At 32.4% G+C, this 22,919-nt stretch overlaps 2 protein-coding genes across 3 annotated transcripts; one reads left to right on the forward strand and one right to left on the reverse strand.

The window, feature by feature from the left end:
- The first annotated feature begins 971 nt into the window (after positions 1-971).
- LOC104894873 (probable 2-oxoglutarate-dependent dioxygenase At3g50210) lies at positions 972-16,287 on the forward strand. Of its 2 annotated transcripts, XM_010681222.4 has the most exons (12): positions 975-1,159; positions 2,579-2,694; positions 4,121-4,239; positions 8,899-8,962; positions 9,063-9,130; positions 11,395-11,453; positions 11,639-11,804; positions 12,647-12,666; positions 12,748-12,794; positions 13,552-13,632; positions 13,746-13,835; positions 15,967-16,287. In XM_010681222.4, exons 1-12 carry the CDS (start codon positions 1,030-1,032, stop codon positions 16,138-16,140), a joined length of 1,134 nt encoding a protein of 377 aa, XP_010679524.2. In that variant the 5' UTR covers positions 975-1,029; the 3' UTR covers positions 16,141-16,287. The 2 variants fall into 2 exon arrangements, with proteins under 2 accessions (XP_048502233.1, XP_010679524.2); XM_048646276.2 differs by lacking the exons at positions 8,899-8,962; positions 9,063-9,130 and having other exon boundaries at positions 972-1,159.
- A 2,157-nt stretch (positions 16,288-18,444) lies between these two features.
- Positions 18,445-22,212, reverse strand: LOC104894874 (uncharacterized). The gene is made up of 3 exons (XM_010681223.3): positions 21,617-22,212; positions 19,978-20,084; positions 18,445-19,448 (listed from the first exon to the last, which is right to left on the reverse strand). The coding sequence occupies exons 1-3, from the start codon at positions 22,055-22,057 to the stop codon at positions 18,695-18,697; spliced, it is 1,302 nt and encodes a 433-aa protein (XP_010679525.1). The 5' UTR covers positions 22,058-22,212; the 3' UTR covers positions 18,445-18,694.
- Between the last annotated feature and the right edge of the window lie 707 nt (positions 22,213-22,919).

The raw sequence follows: 22,919 nt of genomic DNA on the forward strand, positions 1-22,919 counted from the left end.
CATGATCTGGCCAATCATGTACGCCTAGGACATATACCAATGGCCACCCTGTAGTTGTTTAACTTTGTTTTGTTTCTGTTCTTGTACGTTTTCCCGATGTCCAAAAAAAAAAAAAAAAAAAAAAAAAAAAAAAAAAAAGATTTGCAAATATTGATTAGGTGAAATATTAGCTATCATATCAGATTTGCGTGATTTGCTAAATTGCTACAGAGAATCCATGTCATATGGAGGAAGCGCTGGAGGGGATTGAGGAGTTAGTTTTTGAGGATATGTGTAAAAGATTAGGCGTTTTATTTTCACTTTGATTTAGAGTTTCATATTTCTTCACTCCCTCACAAGTCACACGGTCACACCTACCTGCTACCTCCATAAATTTGGTTTAAGCAAGCATAATATTGACAGCATGTGCTCTTTTACTCTTCATTTTTTTTATTAAGAAATTAAGTCAGCCCAAGAGGTAACCCTTACAAGGCTACTAGTCTATAGGAAACATCAACACATCAGCTGGTAAGGCATGTATAGTATGCTAAGGAAATACCCCAACATAATGTTGGGAGTAAGGATCAAACCCCTGACTTCAGGAGGAAAGGGGGAACGTTCTACCCACTTGAGCTAACTCTTATCCTTACACGTTGCACGCAAATATGAAGAGTAAAAGAGCAAGGATAGGAGTTAGCTGAAGTGAGTTGAGCGCTTCCCCTTTGGCCCTTGAGGTCAGGGGTTCGATCCTTACTCCTAGCATTATGCTGGGGTATTTCCTTAACATGTTATGCATGCCTTACCCGCCAATGTATTGGTGTTTCCTACAGGTTAGTAGCCTTGTAGGAGTTAGTTCTTGAGCTAACGTAATTTCCTAATAAAAAAAAAATTGCGTGCAACTTGTATACATATTCTAACGTATTAAAAGAAGTTTTCCCTTCTTCTCATACGTAAGCATCATTATTTGCTCTTATTATTTCTCTACGGTAGGAACCATCATGTGATGCGATCATGCGAGCTATAAAAGTAGCTCAAAAATCGTAATGGAGTATGAACAAGTTTTCTCTACTTCTCTCTCATACAAAAACAAAACAATATAAAATAAATTTTGCGATTTGTTTTCTTTTCTCTGTTATCATGAACGTATCAGCCACCGATTTTAGAAATATTCCTGTTATAGGTACATTTACTCATTAATCTTCTCTCGATCAGTCACTGTATTTAATTACTAATTCAATCTCAAGCTTCGATAACACTTCTTAGTTCTTAATTCTTATAGTGCAAATATTTTTTTGATGTTTGATATAAATTCCATCATCAGGGTGTAGTTTAGTTATGTTTATCTTATACTCGTATTTCTTTTTTATCTATTTGCATTTTTTACGATAAGTTCAAAAGGTTATTCTTACTATAGATCTATTCTATTTTTGTCTCATCGAAGTTACTGCTTACCCGTTTTTCCTACTATTTGTTTTAAAAGTAACTCATTAAATCTTCATTTTTCCTAAATTTATTACACTTTTCGCTCTTTTACTTATCAAAAGCAAATTGTAGTCATAACATTTTACATGGAGTATACAAATACAATGATATTCAGGTTATGTTCAGTTTACCTTATTTTTTTTATTTCAGATCTAATCAGATCAGAAAAAATAAGTTCGGATCAGATCAGTTCAGTTCATGCTTATATTTAAAAATCATTATATCTTTCATTACATATTAGTAAAAATTATAATAATTGAATATTAATAAAGTACTCATTGAGACGAATCAAACAAGACCCCACATGATTATATTTTTTCTTATATATTGAGAAAAATCTAAAAGATAAGATTTTGTAATCAGATCAGTTCAGATCAGATTAGATCAGATCAGATAAATTCAGATCAGAAAATTTCAGGTGAATTAAACATAGCCTCAGTTATTCACTTTCACAAACAGCGCCTCATTGATTTTTCCTTTGATTTTAAATAGGAAAAACAAAAATAAACAGAAGAAATATGGTAAATTTTACTTACTAAATAAATTATTTAAGGTTTGACAAGGTAGTTTTAGTGTCGGGTCGTAACTAATGGTAACCTCGATAGCATGGTAGTGCCTTAGTGGTATATGATCAAAAACTTAGGTTATGTTTAGTTCACCTTATTTTTGCTTGTTTCGGATCTAATCAGATCAGATCAGAAAAAACAAGTTCAGATCAGATCAGAAAAAACAAGTTCAGATCAAATCAGATCATGCTTATATCTAAAAATCATTAGTCTATTAAATATCTTTTATTATATATTAGTAAAAATTATAATAATTGAATATTAATAAAGTAGTCACTGAGACGAATCAAATAAGACTCCACATGATTATATTTTTTTCTTATATATTGGAAAAAATCTAAAAGATAAAATCTTGTAATCAGATCAGATCAGTTCAAATCAGTTCAAATCAGATCAGATTAGAGCATATCAGAAAAAATAAATTTAGATCAGATAAGTTTAGATCAGATAATTTTAGACAAATTAAAACATAGCCTTAAAAAGATATTTTACGTGAAAGTGTCATCAAAATGTGAATTGCTTAGTTCTTTCATGTGTCCGACATATTGCAGATATTAGCGCTTTGGTGCGAAAATCTGACGATACAAATATGGCGGGGGATGATGGTGTGCGCGAAGTTGTCAGAGAATTGGATAAAGCTTGTAGACAGATCGGCTTTTTTTATGTGGTAAACTATTCCATGATAATATCATTGCAATTGCAAAAGTATAAGATCGTTCGTTATTAGCCGGTCACTTGGGTAGTTTTATGTTAATTTAGGAAAAATTCAGCAGGAGGATCCAACTATTACTCATTTTGTTTTATAAGTCTTAATTATGAATTACTAACTTACATTATTCAAGTTTATCATCTTGTAATTTTTATAGGTTTTGAATCATTTATTTTAACTAGTCTAAAAGATAAGATTTTTAAATGTTTACCATCTTCGAACACTTTCACCTAGAGATGACAATGGGTAGGATCTGGACAGGGTTCTCTAGAATTCAGATCCAAATCCGTTTTCTAGGCAAGGATCCATATCCTATATGAATCCACTGGGTAATAAAAATGAGGATCCAGATCCAGATCCAGATCCGTATGGATCCGGGTCCTAAATGGATCCTTGCTTATTGTCTTCAAACCAACCTAATTTTTACAATAGTTAAAGATTTTAAATGATGAAGTTATCTAATATCAACCAAAAAATACATTTAATTTTTGAAAAACAACTATTGCAACTACTTACAAGTATTCAATTATCAAATTGTAGATTAGTTATCAACCCAATTTTCGAACTTAATTATCCTGTAAATTCGCACAAAAATCACACATTAATTAAATTAATAATCCGAAATTCAAGCGAAAATCTGTTTTACATGCACTAACTAATGTTATAATATTATCAAAATATACTATTAAATTATACTAATATTGTAAAAATGGGTAAACGGATCTAGATCTGGGTAATAATTTAAGACCCGGTCCAAATCTTTTTTTTCAAGGAGGATCCAGATTCTACCCGGATCCATAGGGTCCAAAATTTGAGGATCCAGATCAATCAAAAATGGATCTGGATCCACGGATGACGGATCCGGGTAGGATCCATTACCCACTAACGTCTCTACTTTCAGCAAGTGACGGAGACCTATAAAATGGGGTAACATTTAAAAATCTTACTTTTTAAACTGTGTATAAGTAATTTATGACTTATAAAATCACAAGATGATAAACTTGAGACCTATAAGAAATAATCTATAGTTGGGACTTATACAAGAAAATGGGTAATAGTTGGACTTCTCTTGTGAATTTCTCCTTTATTTTATTGTAACTTGTTTCAAAAATGTAAGTTCATATGTGTATTTTTGCTAGTGTCAATATATATTTATTGAACTTTTATTTTCCATAATAATTGTTTTAAGTGGGTAAAAAATAAAAATACTAATGATTAAAATTTTGCACTGGAGATATGTATATGAAATGGAGGGAATATCTTGTTCAATTAGCTAACAAAAAAATCTTACCTATTAAACTTTTGCTTTTGTTTTCCATAGTACTATATTTATGGTCTTTTGTTTTCTAGTATTAATACAAGCTCTGTTTTTTTTTAATTATAGAAAGGTCATGGGATCCCTATCCCCCTTTTAAATGAAGTCAGAGATATGTCGCACAAGTTCTTTGAGCTTCCTCATGAAGAAAAACTCAAGATAAAAATTTCTGCGGCGACTGGATATAGGTTATTTTCTTACTCTTAAATTTTATAAACCTTTTTCTTTGTGGAAAGATATGTTATTACTATTAACAAAAATTATTAAAAGAGACGGTATAATTTTAATATAAAAGTAGACCTAGTAACTAAATGGATTAAACTAGTGATCGAAATAAATTAATCTAGTCACTATTGAGCTTTAATATAGGGTTTAGTATTGCCTAATTTTAATTTAAAAGTAGGCAATCTCTTACAAGACAAACTCTACTATTGGTCATCTCCTATACGGTAAAGATTAAACTTAATTAATACATATACAATGAAACTCGATAAGTGTCGTTATCGATTAAAATTTCAAATTTGTTTTCCGAAAAATAAAAATAATATAGTATTAATAATACTCCCTCCGTCCCCTAAAGATCTTCCCTCTTTCCGTTTAAGTGCGTTTTCAAAAGATCTTCCCTCTTTTACTTTATTCTTTATTTTGAATTTTTTTCCCTTTTTACCCTCTCATATCCCTATTATATGGTCCCCCATTACATTATTAATTCAATTTTAGTCTCTTTATGTCTCCTATTTTAACCTCTTTTTATTTGTTTATTTATCTTAACCTCTTTCTCTCTCCTACTTTACCCACCCCACACAAATTAATTCCTCATTGGTATATGTAGTAACAGTAACAAGGAAGATATTTAGGAAACAGAGGTAGTATGACTTATCCAATTCTTAATTCGCTTTTAGGATTTATTTTGGCTATAAGTTTCACTTCCACATTTCATTAATATGATCTAAGATGTATAAGGTTTAAGTCAAACTGAAACTGTTGCAATCCAACATAATCCTAAATAGATAAGTTACCACATACAATTTGACATTTCACTCTAAATTAGATTAGCAATAGTCTAGTAGACATTTCAAATTACAAACTTACAATATGTTCGTTTGGCCTTCTAACTTATAAAAGGTCAAAGGAGCGCTTTTTCAGGCAACTAGGCTATGTTCAGTTTATTTTATTTTTGCTTATTTCAGATCTAATTATATCAGATTAGATCAGAAAAAATAAGTTTAAACCAAATCAGATTAGATTATGCTTATATTTGGAAACTCATCATTATTACTATTAAATATCTTTCATTACATATTAGTAAAAATTATAATAATTGAATATTAATAAAATACTCATTGAGACGAATCAAACAAGACCCCACATGACTATATTTTTTCTTATATATTGAGAAAAATCTAAACGATTCTCTCTAATTGTGAATAGTGTCAAGATTCTAAGTGAGAAAGGAAAAAAATACAAAGGGAGTATTATTATTTAAAAAAACTAATATGAACCCGGTGCACACTAATTAGTGTGCACCCGATCCATATCACGTGAGTTTATGATAGTGTATATTGATATGATATAATGTATGTTAAAATGATATAGTGTATATTAAAATGATATAGTGTATGTTACAGTGATATAGTATATGTTAAAATGATATAGTGTACTCCCTCTGTTTTTTTTATCATCCCTACTTTGACTTTGCACGTTTGCCAATGCACGTTTTAAAACTTAAATATCTTTCATTATATATTAGTAAAAATTATAACGATTGAATTTTAATAAAGTACTAATTGAGACGAATCAAACAAGACCCCACATGACTATGTTTTTTCTTATAAATTGAGAACATCTGAGAAGATTCTCTCTATGCATGAATAGTGTCAAAATTCTAAGTGAGAAAGATAAAAAAAACAGAGGGAGTATGTTACAGTGATATAGTGTATGTTAAAGTGATATAGTTTATGTTATAATGATATAGTGTATGTTAAAGTAGTGATATAGTGTGTGTTAAAATGATATAGTGTATGTTACAATGATATAGTGTATGTTAAAGTGATATAGGATGTGTTAAAGTGATATAATGTGTGTTAAAATGATATAGTATAAGTTACAATGATATAGTGTATGTTAAAGTGATATATTATATGTTAAAGTGATATATGGTGTGTTAAAGTGATATAGTGTGTATGTTATAATGATATAGTGTATATTAAAATGATATAGTGTATGTTAAAGTGATATAGGGTGTAGAAACAGTAACAAGGAAAATCTTTAGGAAACATAGTACATTTGTTCAAAAGGATTATTATTGTTGTTGTTGTACTTATTAATTATTAATATTGGTAATTATTATTAATCTTGTTGTTATCATTATAAATGTCATTGTTACTATTATTTTAAGTTATTTTGTTGTTAAAAAATAAAAAATTAAAAACCACGTGTTAAGAACATAAGATTGACGCAGAAATAAGAAATATATAAAATATGATAGCTCAAATTCATGACAACGGAACTACTAAGTTCGGATTACATTTCAAAATAAGCTAAGTGCGAGATACAACTTATAAATTTAGATTCGGTATACCTCTTCCTACCGAACTCCAAATCTCTCTAGCTATTTGAAGTTGCACGCTATTTATTTCTTTCTTGCATAAGTCATAGTTGTTTGTATATCTTATCTTATTTTATATGGAAGAAAAAAAAAGAGTTAAGTATGCCGACTTCTCAAGTGTGAAACATTTTTTTTAAGGCAAAGTGTGAAACATTGTATAAGCGCTCTTATAAATTAATGACTTGGACTATGTAATTATTTTTAGTAATAATTATTATTGTTATGATTATAATTATTGTTGTTGTTATTGTAATAATGATAATAATAATAATTATTAATAATAATAAAAGTTGTGTAAAAGTTGTAATAGTAAATAAAATGATAATAAAAGTAATAATATAAATAAGATCTTATAATGTATTGCAAAAATAATGAATTACAAAGTAATAATATAATAGTAATAATATATTTTATAAAAGATAAGATCTTGTAAATCAGATCAGATCAGATCAGTTCAGTTCAGATCAGATTAGAAAAAATAAGTTCAGATAAGTTCAGATCAAAAAAATTCAAATGAACTAAACATAGCCTTAATCCTGTTGGGTTTATTTTCATGTTTCAAAGACATCTTCAAATTTTGTCCATCTTGGATTCTTCAAAAATTAAAGGCACTAATAGTGAGCCAAAATTTTCCACTTTGATACCACATGACAAATTTTCAATAGACTTGCCCACACAACTTTTCATTAGTAGAGAGTATGATTACATACAAATTCGTTTGAGATTTCATCTAAAAATCAATTAGCAATAGATAAAGTGACTATATGACTTACTTGTGGGACACCTACTCCAATGTTAATCCTCCTCCTAGTACTCCAATATGAGACACCAAGCACTATAAACTCACATGTGTACATTCTCTAAAATTTTAAAAATATGACAACAAAATTCTTACGAGGACTTTTTACTTGTGGTGTTTTACCTATCTCATATTTGTATATCAGTATCAAGCTTGCTTGATGTAGTTGGTTGGATATTCTACTTATAACCTTAAGGTCACAAAATCGAATCTTTTCAAACTATAGTACTTGGGGGTAAGGATCCCTTTAACTTTCCCCCTCTACTCTCAAGTGCTTGGCCCGCAAATACATAAGAGCACTGTGCGGGTTGAGGTCTAGACATGGTCCTTCTCATTACCCATCAAAAAAATTAATATATCAATTTACCTTTCTCTAAAGTTATATTTGAATTCTTTATTATTCCATAATACTTCCATCATTTCTTTTACATGACCTATTTTACTTATCTGGAAATTCAATGTCACAATAAGTGACTCATAGCACAAAATCGATTTTTGTTTTTTTTTAAAAAAAAGCTTCTTGATTTTTCTCCACTTTGTCTCTGAGTTACTCAAAAAGTAATGAAGATGGTATATTCTTAAGATATCAATGTGCTATTGGTCTAGATCAGAGTATTTTGTCCTACTTAGATCTAACAAAGTTGATCCTGATCCAAAAATCTGATCTGAAAAATTCGATTCGTGGTGTGACTTGGGTCCAAAACAGACTGTCTGAAATTTGATCTGAATTTGAAACGATATGGTCCGATCTGAAACCGGTTCGAAACAATCTACCGTAATCAATCTGATCCAAACTCAATTCCATTTAAAAGCAATTTGAAATTATTAGCTTCAATTATGCTTTATTAGAAGTACACTCTTTTTTTAGAAAATATTATCATAAAAGACTTAAGAATAAAGATAGTACATGTTATTGCTTAGATGTTCCACAATTTTGTTGCTAGTAGCTAGACTTAATTAGCTTGTACTTCTATTATGAGCCTAAATTTCTATATAAATAAATCTTATATCAACGCAAGTACAATAAATTCATTGATTGTAATTACGTATTGTAAATAGAATAAATTTATTTACATATGAAATCCGAAGTAAGAAAAAAAGCTCGCAATATTAATGATCGTTTAACCTAGTCTGAAACTATCCTACAACCACTCGGTCCAAAAAGCATCTCAATCCGATGATGATTTGAATCATAATCCGAAACTCGGTCCGGTCCCAAAGTACAATGGTCCGGCCCGATTCAAATATAATTAATCGGAAAACGATCAAATCTTAATTGATCCGGTCCAAATAAGATCCGATTGGTTCGATTGTCCAGGGCTCCTACCCCATCTGACGATTCACAAGCTAGCCCAGTGTTAACCCAACTCAATACTCGCTGAAAGGCACTGACTCTGCCGATTACCATTAAACTAAAAGTTGTGACTTGAATAAATGCAGAGGTTATCAGGAAGTTGGAGAAAATTTTACCAACGGTGTTCGTGATATGCAGGAAGCCATTGATGTAAGTCGATCACACTAGTTCTTAAATTCTGACAATTTAGTGTGAGTCTTGCCGTTAACTAATATAATTATTGTGATTTTATTTACTTCTTCCTATCCAGTGTTACAGAGAATATAAACAAGGGATGTATGGAAAAATGGGAAAACAAATGGAAGGTTCCAACTTATGGTATGTGTCATATACTCATATATGTTGATTTTTATTAAGCATATGTTGGTTTAGTGGTTAAAATTGAGGTGTTGTGAACGTAGGTTCGAATCTCCCTTTTCCTTTTTTTGTTATGCCTTTGAGAATCATATGGATAAAAAATATATGTTGAGTCTTATTCTTCTTTTCATTTTTAAAACGATAAATTTGAAGAGTTGAGTGATATGGTGTATGATACAAATAGAAAATTAGAGCTTTTTGCGGGAGTATAATAAGGTAATAGAGCATTTCGTGGGATATACCTTACTATTTTTTTTTTTTTTGGGATATACCTCACTAAATTTTTTTTGTGGGATATACCAATCTGTGTTGTAAAAAGTACCAAAAACACTATCTCTGATAAGAAAGTCAAATTTTCAACCTTTGAGTTTTGGATATGAGAGAGAAAGTTTTAGATAAATGGGTACTACTTGTTCTTTTTGGAGTTGAAAACGTGGGAAGAGAGTGTATTGTCAATTTAAATCAACTTTTGCCAAGGATAAAAGTTTTTAGGGAAAAATTATTAACAAAAATACATTTATAGCTTGTTTGGTAGAAAGGATTTGGAAGAAAAAGAAAGAAAATGGAAGGAAATTTGTCACTTTTCAATGTTTGGTTCATTAAAAAAAATAAGTAAAAGAAAATGGGAGGAATTGGAAGGAAAAACTAGGGATGGCAATTGGGAGGGGCGGGTGCGGAGGATGGTACCCCACACCCGCACCCGCATTGAATTCTCATCCCCATCCCCGCCCCACCACCCATTGCAGGGGAAGATTCTATCCCCATTTCCGCCCCACCACCCATTGCAGGGGGAAATTCTAGACCCACCCCCGCACCCGCGTCGTACCCATTTCATCCCCACAAAAAATCCACCAAAAAATCTGCCACAATCCCATTATAGTTGTCTACTTTACAAAATCACAATATAATATATTAAAAGAAAAGTTAAAATACATTAACAAAGGCAAATGTTTTATTACATTTCAAAAGTGTTGTCAAATACATTAGTAATATATGTATATAATTAGAATTTTAATAATAAATACGCGGGGCGGGGGTGGGGTGGGCGAGGGTGGGGCAGGGCAGGATGGGATGGGATGGGTATAACATAAAATCCACACCCGCTCCACCACCCATTGCAGGTACAATTTAATCCCCGTCCCCGCCCCATCCCCGCCAAACCTAGACCCATCCCCGCCCCAATTGGGCGGGGATGGGACGGGTCTCCTACTTAACCCGCCCCACTGCCATCCCTAGGAAAAACTCTTTAATAAAATTTCACTTTCCTTTCCTTCCAAAAAGTGGGAGAATTTGAGAGGAAAGAAAAAATTTATGCCAAACATGGAAAGTTAAGGTTTTTTTTCTCTTTTCTTCCCTTTCTTTCTCTTCTCTTCCTTTCCTTTACTAAAAATGAACCAAACACGCTGTTATTGTACGTATATATATATAAACGGACACTCTAGCCATAAGGCATAAGACCAGCTATAGTGAGAATGAGCAATAGTTCAGTAATTAGAGCATCATACTCCCCCAATTGAGATCAATTTTTACCCTTCCCAAGTTGAGATCCCGTTTGCTTCACCAACTTGTCAGTTGTCAATATTTTTCCTTATCCAAAAAAAAATAGAAAAAAAGAGACGAGATGTATTCCCCAATCCCCATCTTCCTAAAATACAATGACAAGGACGAAGAGAAGGCAACTAGACAAGGACGAATTTCCAACGTCCAACAACAAGCAAATCAGCATAGGTCCTGCGCCCATCATTGATCATACCTCTGCACTTTCCTCGCAACTCCGAGAGCATCTGTTTCCAGCGTGATATGTCGATACCCCAAATTATTAGACCCATGTGGTGGGGGTAAGAGGTAGAAAAAGAGGGGGATAAGTTTGCCGAAAATGGAATAAATCAACATAAGGAAGAATTTTATGAAACGGACTAAAATGAAAAGAAAGAATTACTTCCTCCGTTTTTTATTAGATGTTACACTTTTCAAAATACGGACTCCTAGGTAATTTTTGGAGATGAGAGAAGTTATTACCCAAAATAAAAGTGTAACATCTAATTTAAAACTTACTAAAATAGAAAGTGTAACATCTAAAAAGAAACGGAGGAAGTATAATCTTTTCACTACGTATAGATAACTTTCTTTCTTCATGTTTGTTTGTTAAATCATTGTCTCTCTTTCTTCCCCTTGATTAGTTTGTTAGAATTTTGTAAAATAACGAATTTTTCCCAATATTGCAGGCCGTCGAATCCTCAACACTTCAAATTGGTGATGGAGGAATACATAGGACTTTGCACAAGTATAATGTTTACCTCTTAGCTTTACTTGCTAGGCCAAAATAAAAATATACTTCCTCCGTTTCGTTTTAAATGCAACAAATAAATATTTCATCTCACAAATAATACCCATTTGTTGCATTTAAAACGAAACGGATGAAGTATCTATGTTTCATCTATTAAGACTATCTTGCTTGGTTGATAACAGAACTGTCCAAAACTATCATGAGAGGTATTGCATTGGCCTTGACTGGGTCGGCTAATTCATTAGAAGGAGATATAGCAGGCGATCCATTTTGGAGCATCCGGATGAATGGCTACCCTGGAATCTCGAACGCGAATGCCCTTAACATAACAAAAAATCACGTGGGAAGGTAAGTGATAACCACATGTGATAGGACAATCTAATAAGTCATAATCCCATTGGATGATCTACAAGCTAGATCATGAGAAGAGAGGTAGAAAAATATTATAAAGAATTAGGAGAGAGAAAAAAAAAAGAGGAGAGAGAAGGATGATTAGATCATTGTAATGATCTGATCATTGTTGGATCATAGTAAAAGCTCATGAAAGAGAATAATTGGTAGGCTCCATGTATGATGAGTTGGCAACAATTTAATGGCATTAAGAAAAGCAAATCAATGGTTAAAAAGCCTAAATTGTAGATCATCCATTGTAGGTAAAAAAAGCATAAAAACTAATGATAGATCATAAATGAGGTGGAAGAGAGAGGTAATATTAAAATAGTTGATGATCCAAAATTTTGGATCAACCATTGTGTATGCTAGGAGAATTATCCCAAACTATTAACTCTAAAATGGTAGCTGCCCAAGCATTATTGACAACTTACCATTGTTGTTGTCTTGCATGCAAATTTCCTGGGATATCTTTGAGGTTTGGCTTAATTTTCAAAATACCCTTATTGAATTTTGAAGTTTAAAGTTTAAGTTTTAAGGATACTTTAGGAAATTAATGCACTTGAATTTCGATGTATAATAAGGGTATTTTGAGCCCAAACACAAAGTTTGGAAGTATATGACGAATTCTACAAATGTGACGGATAATGTGGGAATTACGTCAAACCTTAAGGGTATCTGAGGAAATTTCTCTCTTTTTTTGCTCCTTTATGTTTTAAATAATAATGCTTACCTTCTCAAGTTTTTAAAAAATTAATGCTCTCCTTGTGTTTTCATGCTCGATTTTGTACGTGCTCTAGTGGAATCCACACAGATTACGGTAAGTTCACATTTTGAGATGCTATGAACTTTTGGTTTTATGTTGTGATAGTGTGTAATGATGTCCAAATGTTCTCAACAGGTATTCTCACGTTACTTAATCAAGATGAGAATATAAATGCATTGCAGGTAATTTTATTTGTTTATTTTGTTCTAATCTTTTGATAGCAGTATCTAGACAATAAAATGTTGTATCTAATATTCCATATGTTTTTTTTTAAAAAAAAAAAGCTCACATAAAAAATACTACAATATGCAACCTACACCTAAGTATTAAATTTACACAATCTCACATTTCCACTCATACACTCATGTTCATATACATTTTTATTATATAAGGGAAGGGGGAGCAATGGTGTCCTCTTTTGAAATGTCTTTTTTTGGCCTCCTTCCCTTTCTAAATTAAAAATTCACTTACAAACTATAACCTATGAAAAAATTGACTTGAAATCAAAGTGTTCACTTTCTTTACAATTTATAAAGTATTGTACTTAATTCAAAAATCAACTAAAAAATTATAATATTAGAAATCATAAGTAAATTCAATAAAATTTCTATTTTGTTCATAAAATTTAACTTTGAAAAAAAAAAAAAAAACAAATTGAATGGTGAGAGACTTAAGTGACAGAAACTAAACCAATCAAAATTTGCAACTAAAAACAATTATACTTCGTATGTCTAATATTCAAATTTTGACTCTTATACCGAAGAAAATCGAGTTTCTGTTTCGAAAAAATTCAAGTACGCTCATGTTCAAAGTATATGATGCATACACTTGTGAACGGTTGTACTATACTCTAGGCACATCCATGTCAATTTAAGACACAATTGTTTTTGTCATATTCGGGTGTTGCCTATTCTTGATTCACCTCAACTATTGTTCAAGGTTAAAAACCGCTTGGGTGAATGGATATGGGCTCCTCCAATTCCTGGCACATTCATGTGTAACATCGGAGATATGCTAAAGGTATTTGCCCAACCCCTTAAGGCTTAAGCTATTAGCTTTAGCTAGTGGAGTAGTGGTGATAACATGTTGTATTATTAGTTATAATGAAGTTTAATCATGAAGTATATATGTAGATTTTGTCCAATGGATTATATGAGTCTACTCCACATCAAGTGACCAACATGACTCCGAATTATCGTGTTTCCGTCGTCTATTTTTATGAGGTTAGTAATTTTCCAGTATTTTTCTTCTGGTCAAAACCGATCCATTAAAAGAAAACGTATGAAAATGAAAGGAGCATTACATATTTACATGGCTCGTAGTTATGCATATAATAAAGTAAATGGTAAATATGAACCTAATTTTTTTCATCCCTCTTCAAGCTAAGCTTAATATTTCCCGAAAGTATTGCTTGGGATCCGGGAGTTGAGACGGTTGTTCATGGATGATACTAGGTTTTTTTTCACATTTCATGTCTTTTTCTCTACTCACGAGAAAAATAATAATTAAATCTTCAATTATTAAAGCTGTAGGAAGAAGAGTGAACTCATTCACTCAACATTTAACACATAAAATTATGCTGACATTTGAAGCATCAAAAGAAGTTGGCTAGATGATAAATGCATTATATTGAATAGCAAGATGCCATAGGTTTGAATCTAGCTAATCAATATTTATTTTGTTAGTTTTGTTTAAGGGATTTATTTTGTTATTTTTTTAAAAGGATTTATTTTTTTTGTTGATGTGATCTATTGCTAGGTAATCGCACATGTGATAAAATTCTATTTGAAGAAGAAAGCTCTTAATATAATTTGCTAGGTAATCGCACATGAGGAGTATAATTTATTAGGCACACCTCTTAATAAATTAGTATAGATATCTTTGCAATTAACTTACTTTTGGGCAATAACTATTAATTAGACTTTTCAAAACCAATTTAACGACTACTATCACGATCTTGAATGGAAATATACATAGTTGCTCATTTTAATACCAAGGATATCTTGGCCTAGTAGTTAGGATTGAGGTGTTGTGAACGATAGGTCATAGGTTTGCATCCCTCTCCCCTTCTTTGTACTTTGTATTGCCCTTCGTGGCTCATATGGATCCAAAAAAAAACAAGCATCATTTTAATCTTATAACTAGCATTTTGGCTCGGGCGATGTCTTGGGTCAATTGCAATAAATAAATATATTATTATTCTTAAATTTCATAATTTATTTTGCCATATTTCGTATTTTTTGTCCATTAAGAAATTGGAATTACGTCGTGACATGATAAGTAAAAAAAACAAAAAGGTTTAAGTTTGAAAACAATATGTTAAAAGGAATTGTGGTAAGAGAATATGACATCAATGGTCTCTTGTTAGTTACGTAATAAGAGTGTTAGATATATACATTTCAGGTTGTGTTCTTTTGAAATGAACTGAATTGAACTTGTTAGAACCGAACTAAAATGAACTGAATGAAAATTGTTAGAGGAAACTAACTGAACTGAGCTGAAATAAACTAAATTGAATTGAATTTGTCTGAATTGAATTGAATTTTTATTAATTGAGCACAAAAGAACAGAGTCTTAATCATGTATATTTATTATAAGACTTTATTGTATATTATTTCAAACATTAGACATAAAATCTTAGTGTATTGATGGTTAAGCTCTTATTTTTTTCATTTTAAAATTCAGCCCAAAAGAACAGAGTCTTAGTCAAGTATATTTATTATAAGACTTTATCATATTTTATTTCAAACATTAGACATAGAGTTATGGTGTATTGATGGTTAAACTCTTACTTTTCTTTTCAAAGGTCACTTGTCCGAGACATTGCAATTACACAATATTTATATTTTTTAATTGAAGACTACACATGGACATAAAGTATATGCATTGCAAGTTTGAGAAAAGTGTTAGAAAAGTGTCACGTGGCACATAGACTGCCTTAGGCACGACTTTTAACATATTTGTAATGGTATTCCTCCGTTTCATTTTTGAGATATAAAATATTCATTTGTTGTATTTAAAACGAAACGGATGAAGTATATATTCTTTTAGATATGCATGATTTTTTTTTTTTTGTCAACATCACGTTCTTTTGAACATACGGTAGATAATTTTGAATACAGTAGATTATACAAGTCCTGAATATATGAAAAAGTTTCTTTAGAACATAAGTAGTAACAAACAAATAAATACACAGGGAAAAATATATATATTCTTCTTATGTGAACATTTATATGTTTTTCCTTGGTTGTCCAAAATTTTCTTGTTGTACGTTCAAAATAAGGGAATGATATTATTATGTATGATTGTATGTGTTTCAAAATTAAGTGAAGTTTGATGTGATGAATTGAACAGCCAAATTACGATTCAACCATTCAGCCCTTGGACATTTGCGTTGAGAAGTCAGGCGGAGAAAAGAAATTTGAGGCAGTTGTATATGGAGATCATCTTACTGCTAAAGTAAGAAATACTTTTAAGTTTGAAGATGGTGGAAACTCAACTGGTTTGATAGTCAAAAAATCAATGTAACCCTACTTTTATTAAGTTATTACTTCCTCTGTTTCACAATAAGGCACGTACGATATTTGAAGTCGAACTTTGAGTGTTAATTACTCTTAATTTATGTTGATAAAAAAATTTAAAAAATAATATTATTATAGTAATTTTCAAGACGAATCCAACGGTATAATTTTTATAATTTTTAGTTATCGTATTTGAGAGATGCTTGTGGTTAAAGCAAATTCTCGTGAAGCATGAATGCCTTATATTTTGAAATAGGGGAGTAACTAGTATGATGCCCCAAATTATTTAATAAGGTAAATCATATAAAATGTAACTCTACTCAAGATATTGAGGATATTTGATGAATAAGAAGAAACTTGGGAAATATTTGACCAAAAATCCGAATAATATATTAATTGAGGTTGATATTTTATCAAAATTTGTAGCTCATTTCTTGTCAATTACTTCATCCGTTTCATTTAATCTACACACTTACACTTTTTACGCATGTCAATGCAAAACTTTGAGAACATATATCTTTAGTTTTGTATTTGTAAAAATTATAAAAAGTACATATTAATAAAATACATGTTATTATGAATCTAACAAGATCCCACATGACTATATTTTCATCCGCGTATAAATCACAAATGATGGTCAAAGTGAAATTTGTGAATAGTGTAAAATATCAAAGTGTAACAATTAAAATGAAACAGAGAGAGTAACATCCAAACTAACTCATAATTAAAAAGCATCAATTTAATAGCTCCTAGATGAAACAATAACTAAGGACTCAATTTGGACTTGACAAAAGAATATGAAAAAAAAAACAATTTGAGTTAAATTACGATGCGATGACAATGGAATAATGATCCATCTTAGTAAAATAATAATCTTGTATTAATATATCTTATCATCCTATAGTAATCTTTTTTCTTGAAATTGTGATCTATTTAAAAATAAGCCCCATCAAAAAGAAAAATGGTTACAATTTAACCAAAATAAACTATTTATCGGGTAAAAATTAGAAAGGATTACTATTTAATGTTCTCAATAAAGATTTTTTTTTTCTCATATAATTTGAACTGATTGTGCATATAGAACTACTTTATTTACTAAGATGATCAACTTTTTATGCATTTTTTTCAGCATATACAACTTCATTTCATAAATGCTAGAATTTTCATTTACCTTCCGCACAAAAACAAAATCATGTCTAAACTAATATATCAAAAAACATTCTAAAAGAACAGTGTCACATGACGCTTTCTCTTAGGATATTACTTCGAGTAATTGGCATACAGGAAAAAAAAAATAAGAAAATGTGTTGTAAAAAATTTAATCGTATGACTTTCAGACTTATATGTTAGAGTCATAACAACTAAACCATATTAGATTTAATATTATCATTCTAGCATACAATATTGATAAATAAAAAATATAACCCGGACCTATAAACTACTTTATTACTTTCAAGTTGCACATGTCTCATTCTCATGTTATGAAACTTTCTAGTGAATCTCACCCCTAAACTCATTGTCTTGTTTCCCTTCATTTACTTTAAGGGTTATAACTTATATTGAGTACATAAGTTCTTTTGTCCTTAATGTTGGTGGGTAAAAGAAAAGCAGAAAGAGATGATAGATACCTCACCGTATTACTACTTTAACAAGAAATGGGGCAATCTTTAACAGCATACTGCATACCCAACAACCGAGAAAAAAAAAGGGTCATGACTCATGAGGAGTGGAAGTATGGAAGAGAGAGGTAGCGCAAATGCATAACAGCATGGGCATAGTGAAAAGCATATTCCAAACTTTCCATTTTGGCCATTGCATTTGCATGGCAGCATTTAGACCGAGCAAAACTGACCGAACTCGAAAGACTCGATAGGACCCCAAGAATGAAGAGCCACATTATACCCGAAATCGGATATCAAATCACCCAACCGAATCAAATTTGCCGCTAACTCAAAACTGAACACAAAAGGCACCACAGCATATAGACCAGAAAAATTCAGACCAAACCAGAACCGCCTTATTTCAGACTTTCAGGTGAATAGAACATAGCCTAAGAGCTTTCCCTAGATAAGGCATGGCCATGGGGAAAGTTGGGCTCACATTGGGCACATTATTCCAGTGTCTTCAGTTTGAAAGGCCCGTCCGCTCCAAAGTTGGTTGACATGAGTGTCAAGAATGGGATCGCATGCTTAAGACCCAGCCTATTCTGACCAAGAGTCAACCTCACAAGACCATGACCAAGCTCATCTCTCAAAGTTCAGTGTGACATGCAGAAATGATGTGAGATCAATAATGTTAGATTAAGTGGGACTTTGAGAAAGAAATTCTTCTATGATTGAACATTTAAGAATACAATCAATTGTTTGATTAGAAAATTTGATGTATGTGTATTCCCAAACCTGATTATAAACTAATGTTACACACAAATATAGGGAAGACAAAAGGCCTATTACCCCTGCTCTAATAGCCTCTTCATTTTAATCATCTTAGGCTACATCGTATAAAGATGAATTGTGTTCATAAAAAAAATACATACCTCGAACTTTTGTAACGAATTTGCATCACATATTAGAGGGCATATCACCATTTGCAGGATTTGTTTCCTCATCACTATTACTGTCTTTCATATAAAGTGGAATCTTGACGCCTAGCTCCCTAATCCTATCCACCAAGCCATAAAGGAACTCAAATGTAAGCGTAGATTGTGCATTGAGGTCCTCTCGCACCTGTGGTTGCAATCGGAACCACTCTCCGAGCATCTTGTGTACATGGGCTCGGACTATTCTCCATGGCACGGGGTACTTTTCACATAGTTTCAGATATTCAACTAGCAGTTCTGCCTGGTCTATGTTTCCATCTTTACAATTTTTTTCACCTTCTTCTACCCATTCTGGGGTACGAAAACCTGCAAAGAGAGCCGGGTTTTCGAGGAGAGCATCAGCTGAGAGCACCCCTTCTGCACCCGTTGCCTCCAAACAGCTATGGACATCGTCTATGTGTCTAATGTTCCCATTGGCAAGGACTGGAATCCTGACTGCATTTCTGACCTCCCTAATTGCACTCCAGTCAGCCCTAATTTTCCTCTGGTCTTTCTGATCTCTTGTTCGACCATGAACAGCTAGAAGAGAGCAGCCAGCTTCCTCCAGCATTTTTGCATAGTTTATGGTATCCTGTAAATTTGGGAAGATTCTGATTTTGCAAGAAACAGGAACCTGGAGGTTTTGAGCTAAGTTTTCCACTAAAGACTTCACTACAGGGAGTTTATCCATCAAAAAGGCTCCATAATTACCCCGTCTAGCAATACGCTGGGGACAACTGCACATTAGGCCCATACAGAAGTTAAATTGAAAAAAAAGGTGAAGTTATGATGGCAAAATAGCAAAATCTACCAGATTATGATGGGCATCTATCTTCCGCATGACACAATATTTGTAGTAACAAATTGCTTCATGTACGCGACACTACCTCAATAATATGTTGACCACAACTTTCTAATAATGTGATGTTTGAAACATTGTCATGCACTCATGCATGGTCTTAACCGATCTGTTTCAATGTGTGTTTTCAAAATATAAGCTTTACATAATGTTGACCAAAACAACATTTTAGATATTGATGGTCACAGCCCTTAAAATGCGCATCGGAAACCATGGTAAAATAACAGTTGAAAAAAAAAAGTGGTGCACTTTCTTGTGAGCTGATCAAGTAGAACTTTCAACAAAAAAATGAAAGAACTAGTTTTAAATGCTTTATGTATGTTTTCAAACAAGCGTACAAGATACCAAATAATCGTTCATTCATTTTTATAGCATAATCCAAGCAGCAGTCAATCAACAACTCTTACCCCAAATTGATATCAACATAGTCACAAAATGGTTCCACCCTCCGAGCTGCCTCAAGTAAAACATCTGGATCATTTGCACAGAACTGGACAAACAATGGTCGATCCTCCTGCGTGTATCAAATGTAGATCATGAATAGTAAGAAACTGAAACTTGATACCAATTAATCAATTATATTCCCTAAGATACTTCATCATAGAAATCGAGATGATCTTTGAAAAGATACCAGCTCAATCTGGATCATGAATTACAGGATGTCTATGATTCCGCAGTTGTTTTGCATATATAGAGGTTAACGGATGATCTACATAAACCACAACATAATTCGAAAATTCCACATATTGTAATGTAACAGCAGCTTGTCTGCCTCCAACAGCAACATCACCAGCTACAGAGAAGTTCATGCATACTATGCTAAAATTGGAATGTGTTCATCCCCTAAATGAGATCCAAAAATTTACACGTGAGAGATTAGATTCAAACTGGGGAAACGATATTAATTCCTCAAATGCGAAATGGACAATGGTAGCAGTGCCTAATTATATAAAGTATAAAGCTACGACACTCAATGCAGCTCCAACTTCGCTTGCTGGTGAGGGGAGATCACTTAAATGTGTCACTTACCTAAAATATGTTACTTGTTACATCTTGCCTGCTAATATCCCTAGTCAGCAATATATGAACCCAAATATCAGCTGGTAATTTAACAAAATACACAGCGCAGGAGCGCTGACTTCTCAACTGTCACATTAAGGCTCCGTTTGGTAAGGTGTAAAACATTTTCCTAGAAAACTGTTTTCATCTAAAATATGTTACTTGTTACATCTTGCCTGCTAATATCCCTAGATCAGCAACATATGAACCCAAATATCAGCTGCCAATTTAACAAAATAAACAGTGCAGGAGCGCTGACTTCTCAACTGTCACATTAAGACTCCGTTTGGTAGGGCGTAAAACATTTTCCAAGAAAACTGTTTTCATCTATTTTCAATTTACATTGTTTAATCTGCAAAGGAGTGTAAAACCATTTTCCCTAGTGGTAAAATTGCTCTCCCGATAATGAAAAACCATTTTCCTTATCCCTCTTGCACACTGCTCTCACTACCTCCTTACTTTCCCTTTTATTTCCTTTCATTTCATCATTTTTCTTACATGAAACCAAACAACGAAAAACTAATTTTAGAATTGTGTTTTCCATTATAAATTGTTTTCGATGACCCAACCAAACAGAGCCTAAACGTGTAATTTAAACTAGTAATGAGACAAATAAATCTGGACAACAATAGTAAAATTCAATCAGCTTTCACAATAGGCAAGCCACTTCACTAGATCATTTCCATTAGTATAACATCCTACTTTCTCTGTTCACAAATAAATGCACCATTTCCATTATATTGGTCAAACTTCACAATTCCAGACCCAAAATTTTCTACTAATGTGTAAACCAAAACATCGTCCGATTTGTTTCGTCTAATTTCAAACCTCAATTCTTCATATTTTCTACTCAAAACAGAATTAATAACATTGATTACCATATATGCATAATAGAAATCGTACTAAAATACTCACAATTTCTAAAATTAATTGGAACATTCGACCATTCCCTAAAACCCTACAAAAATTAGGAGAGAGAAAAAAAACCTGGCATGTGGTGAACTCCATAGAGCGATACTTCTCAGTCTCAGTGAAGATTCTAGAATGCAACATTGGAGTATAAGCAGCTTGTGCTCCATACTTGCGACAAAGCATCCTAAATGGAAGCTCAGAACAATCCACCATTGGAGCAACTATCAATTTGGGCCGACCCAAGTTTTTCCAGTGAGCCCAAGCCCTCTCTATCCGGGCCTCCCCGCTCAAGTACCCACTGGGCTGGCCCAATAAGCACCCCTTATCCTCCACCTTTTCATCTCTCTCCTCTAATTGTGTGGGCCCGGAAGAGCAAAGTATGTCGTCGAAGTTTTCTTCTTCTACCGCCGTTGTTAGTGGTGGTGGTGGGGCCGCAACTTGGGTGGTGATTGTAGCCATGGTTGAGAGTTTTGGAGGTTGGTGGTGGTGGAGGCGGCGGAGGAGAGAGAATCTCATATGCTGCGGTTGGTTTATTTGAGGCGGAACTGTTTATTTTTTCCCTTTTTCTTTTTTTTAATGGACCTATACTAGTATGTGGTATTAGCCCATCTTTTCGAGAGGAAGCCCAATAATTATAAATTACTACTAAGCCCAATCATAAGGACGAAGTTCCCTGATCATCTCTATTCTATATGGGAAGAGGGGTAGTACACCAAAATATTCGAAATCCCATTTTATCCTTATTACATCTCTATTCTAACTACCCACTTTAATAAATAATAAAAAATAAAAAAAAAACTACCTAATTAATTTAAAAAATAAAAAAACATTACAAAACGAAAACCATCAACAATTCAAATATCCCTAATTTATTAGATATAATTAAAAAAAAAAAAAATTTCTACATCCCCTAAAAAAATTAATTTTCTATGTATTTTCGCACGCATCGCGTGCCTATAAAAACTAGTTTTCCCATATGAAAAGGTCAGGTCTTATAAAAAAAAAAATTGCTTGCTTTTAACTTATTTAAGTTAATGTCGATGTTGCATAATTATTTATGATCGTGTCAAAACTTATTTTTATTTATTTAGACGTATTAGATTTTATCAATTCTATTCTAAGCTTTATTTTTTGAAATAAGGATTGGATACATGTTGAAAATAACATACTTGAAGTCAGACTAAGAAGCTTACAAACTTTTAGGCTCTTGAGTATGAGAAAATTGATTCACAATGACAATAAAATTTAATGTTGAAAAATAGTACTTTTATGTAGACCTGGACATCGGTTGGGTTGGGCCTGTTCACAAAGGAATTAAGGCAATGGCGGGTCGGTTTGAGCCCGGATTTCGTGAGTGACGGGCCTTAAATTTCCAAAT

The sequence above is a fragment of the Beta vulgaris genome, chromosome 6, assembly GCF_026745355.1.
Source record: "Beta vulgaris subsp. vulgaris cultivar EL10 chromosome 6, EL10.2, whole genome shotgun sequence".
Classification (NCBI taxonomy): Eukaryota; Viridiplantae; Streptophyta; class Magnoliopsida; order Caryophyllales; family Amaranthaceae; genus Beta; species Beta vulgaris.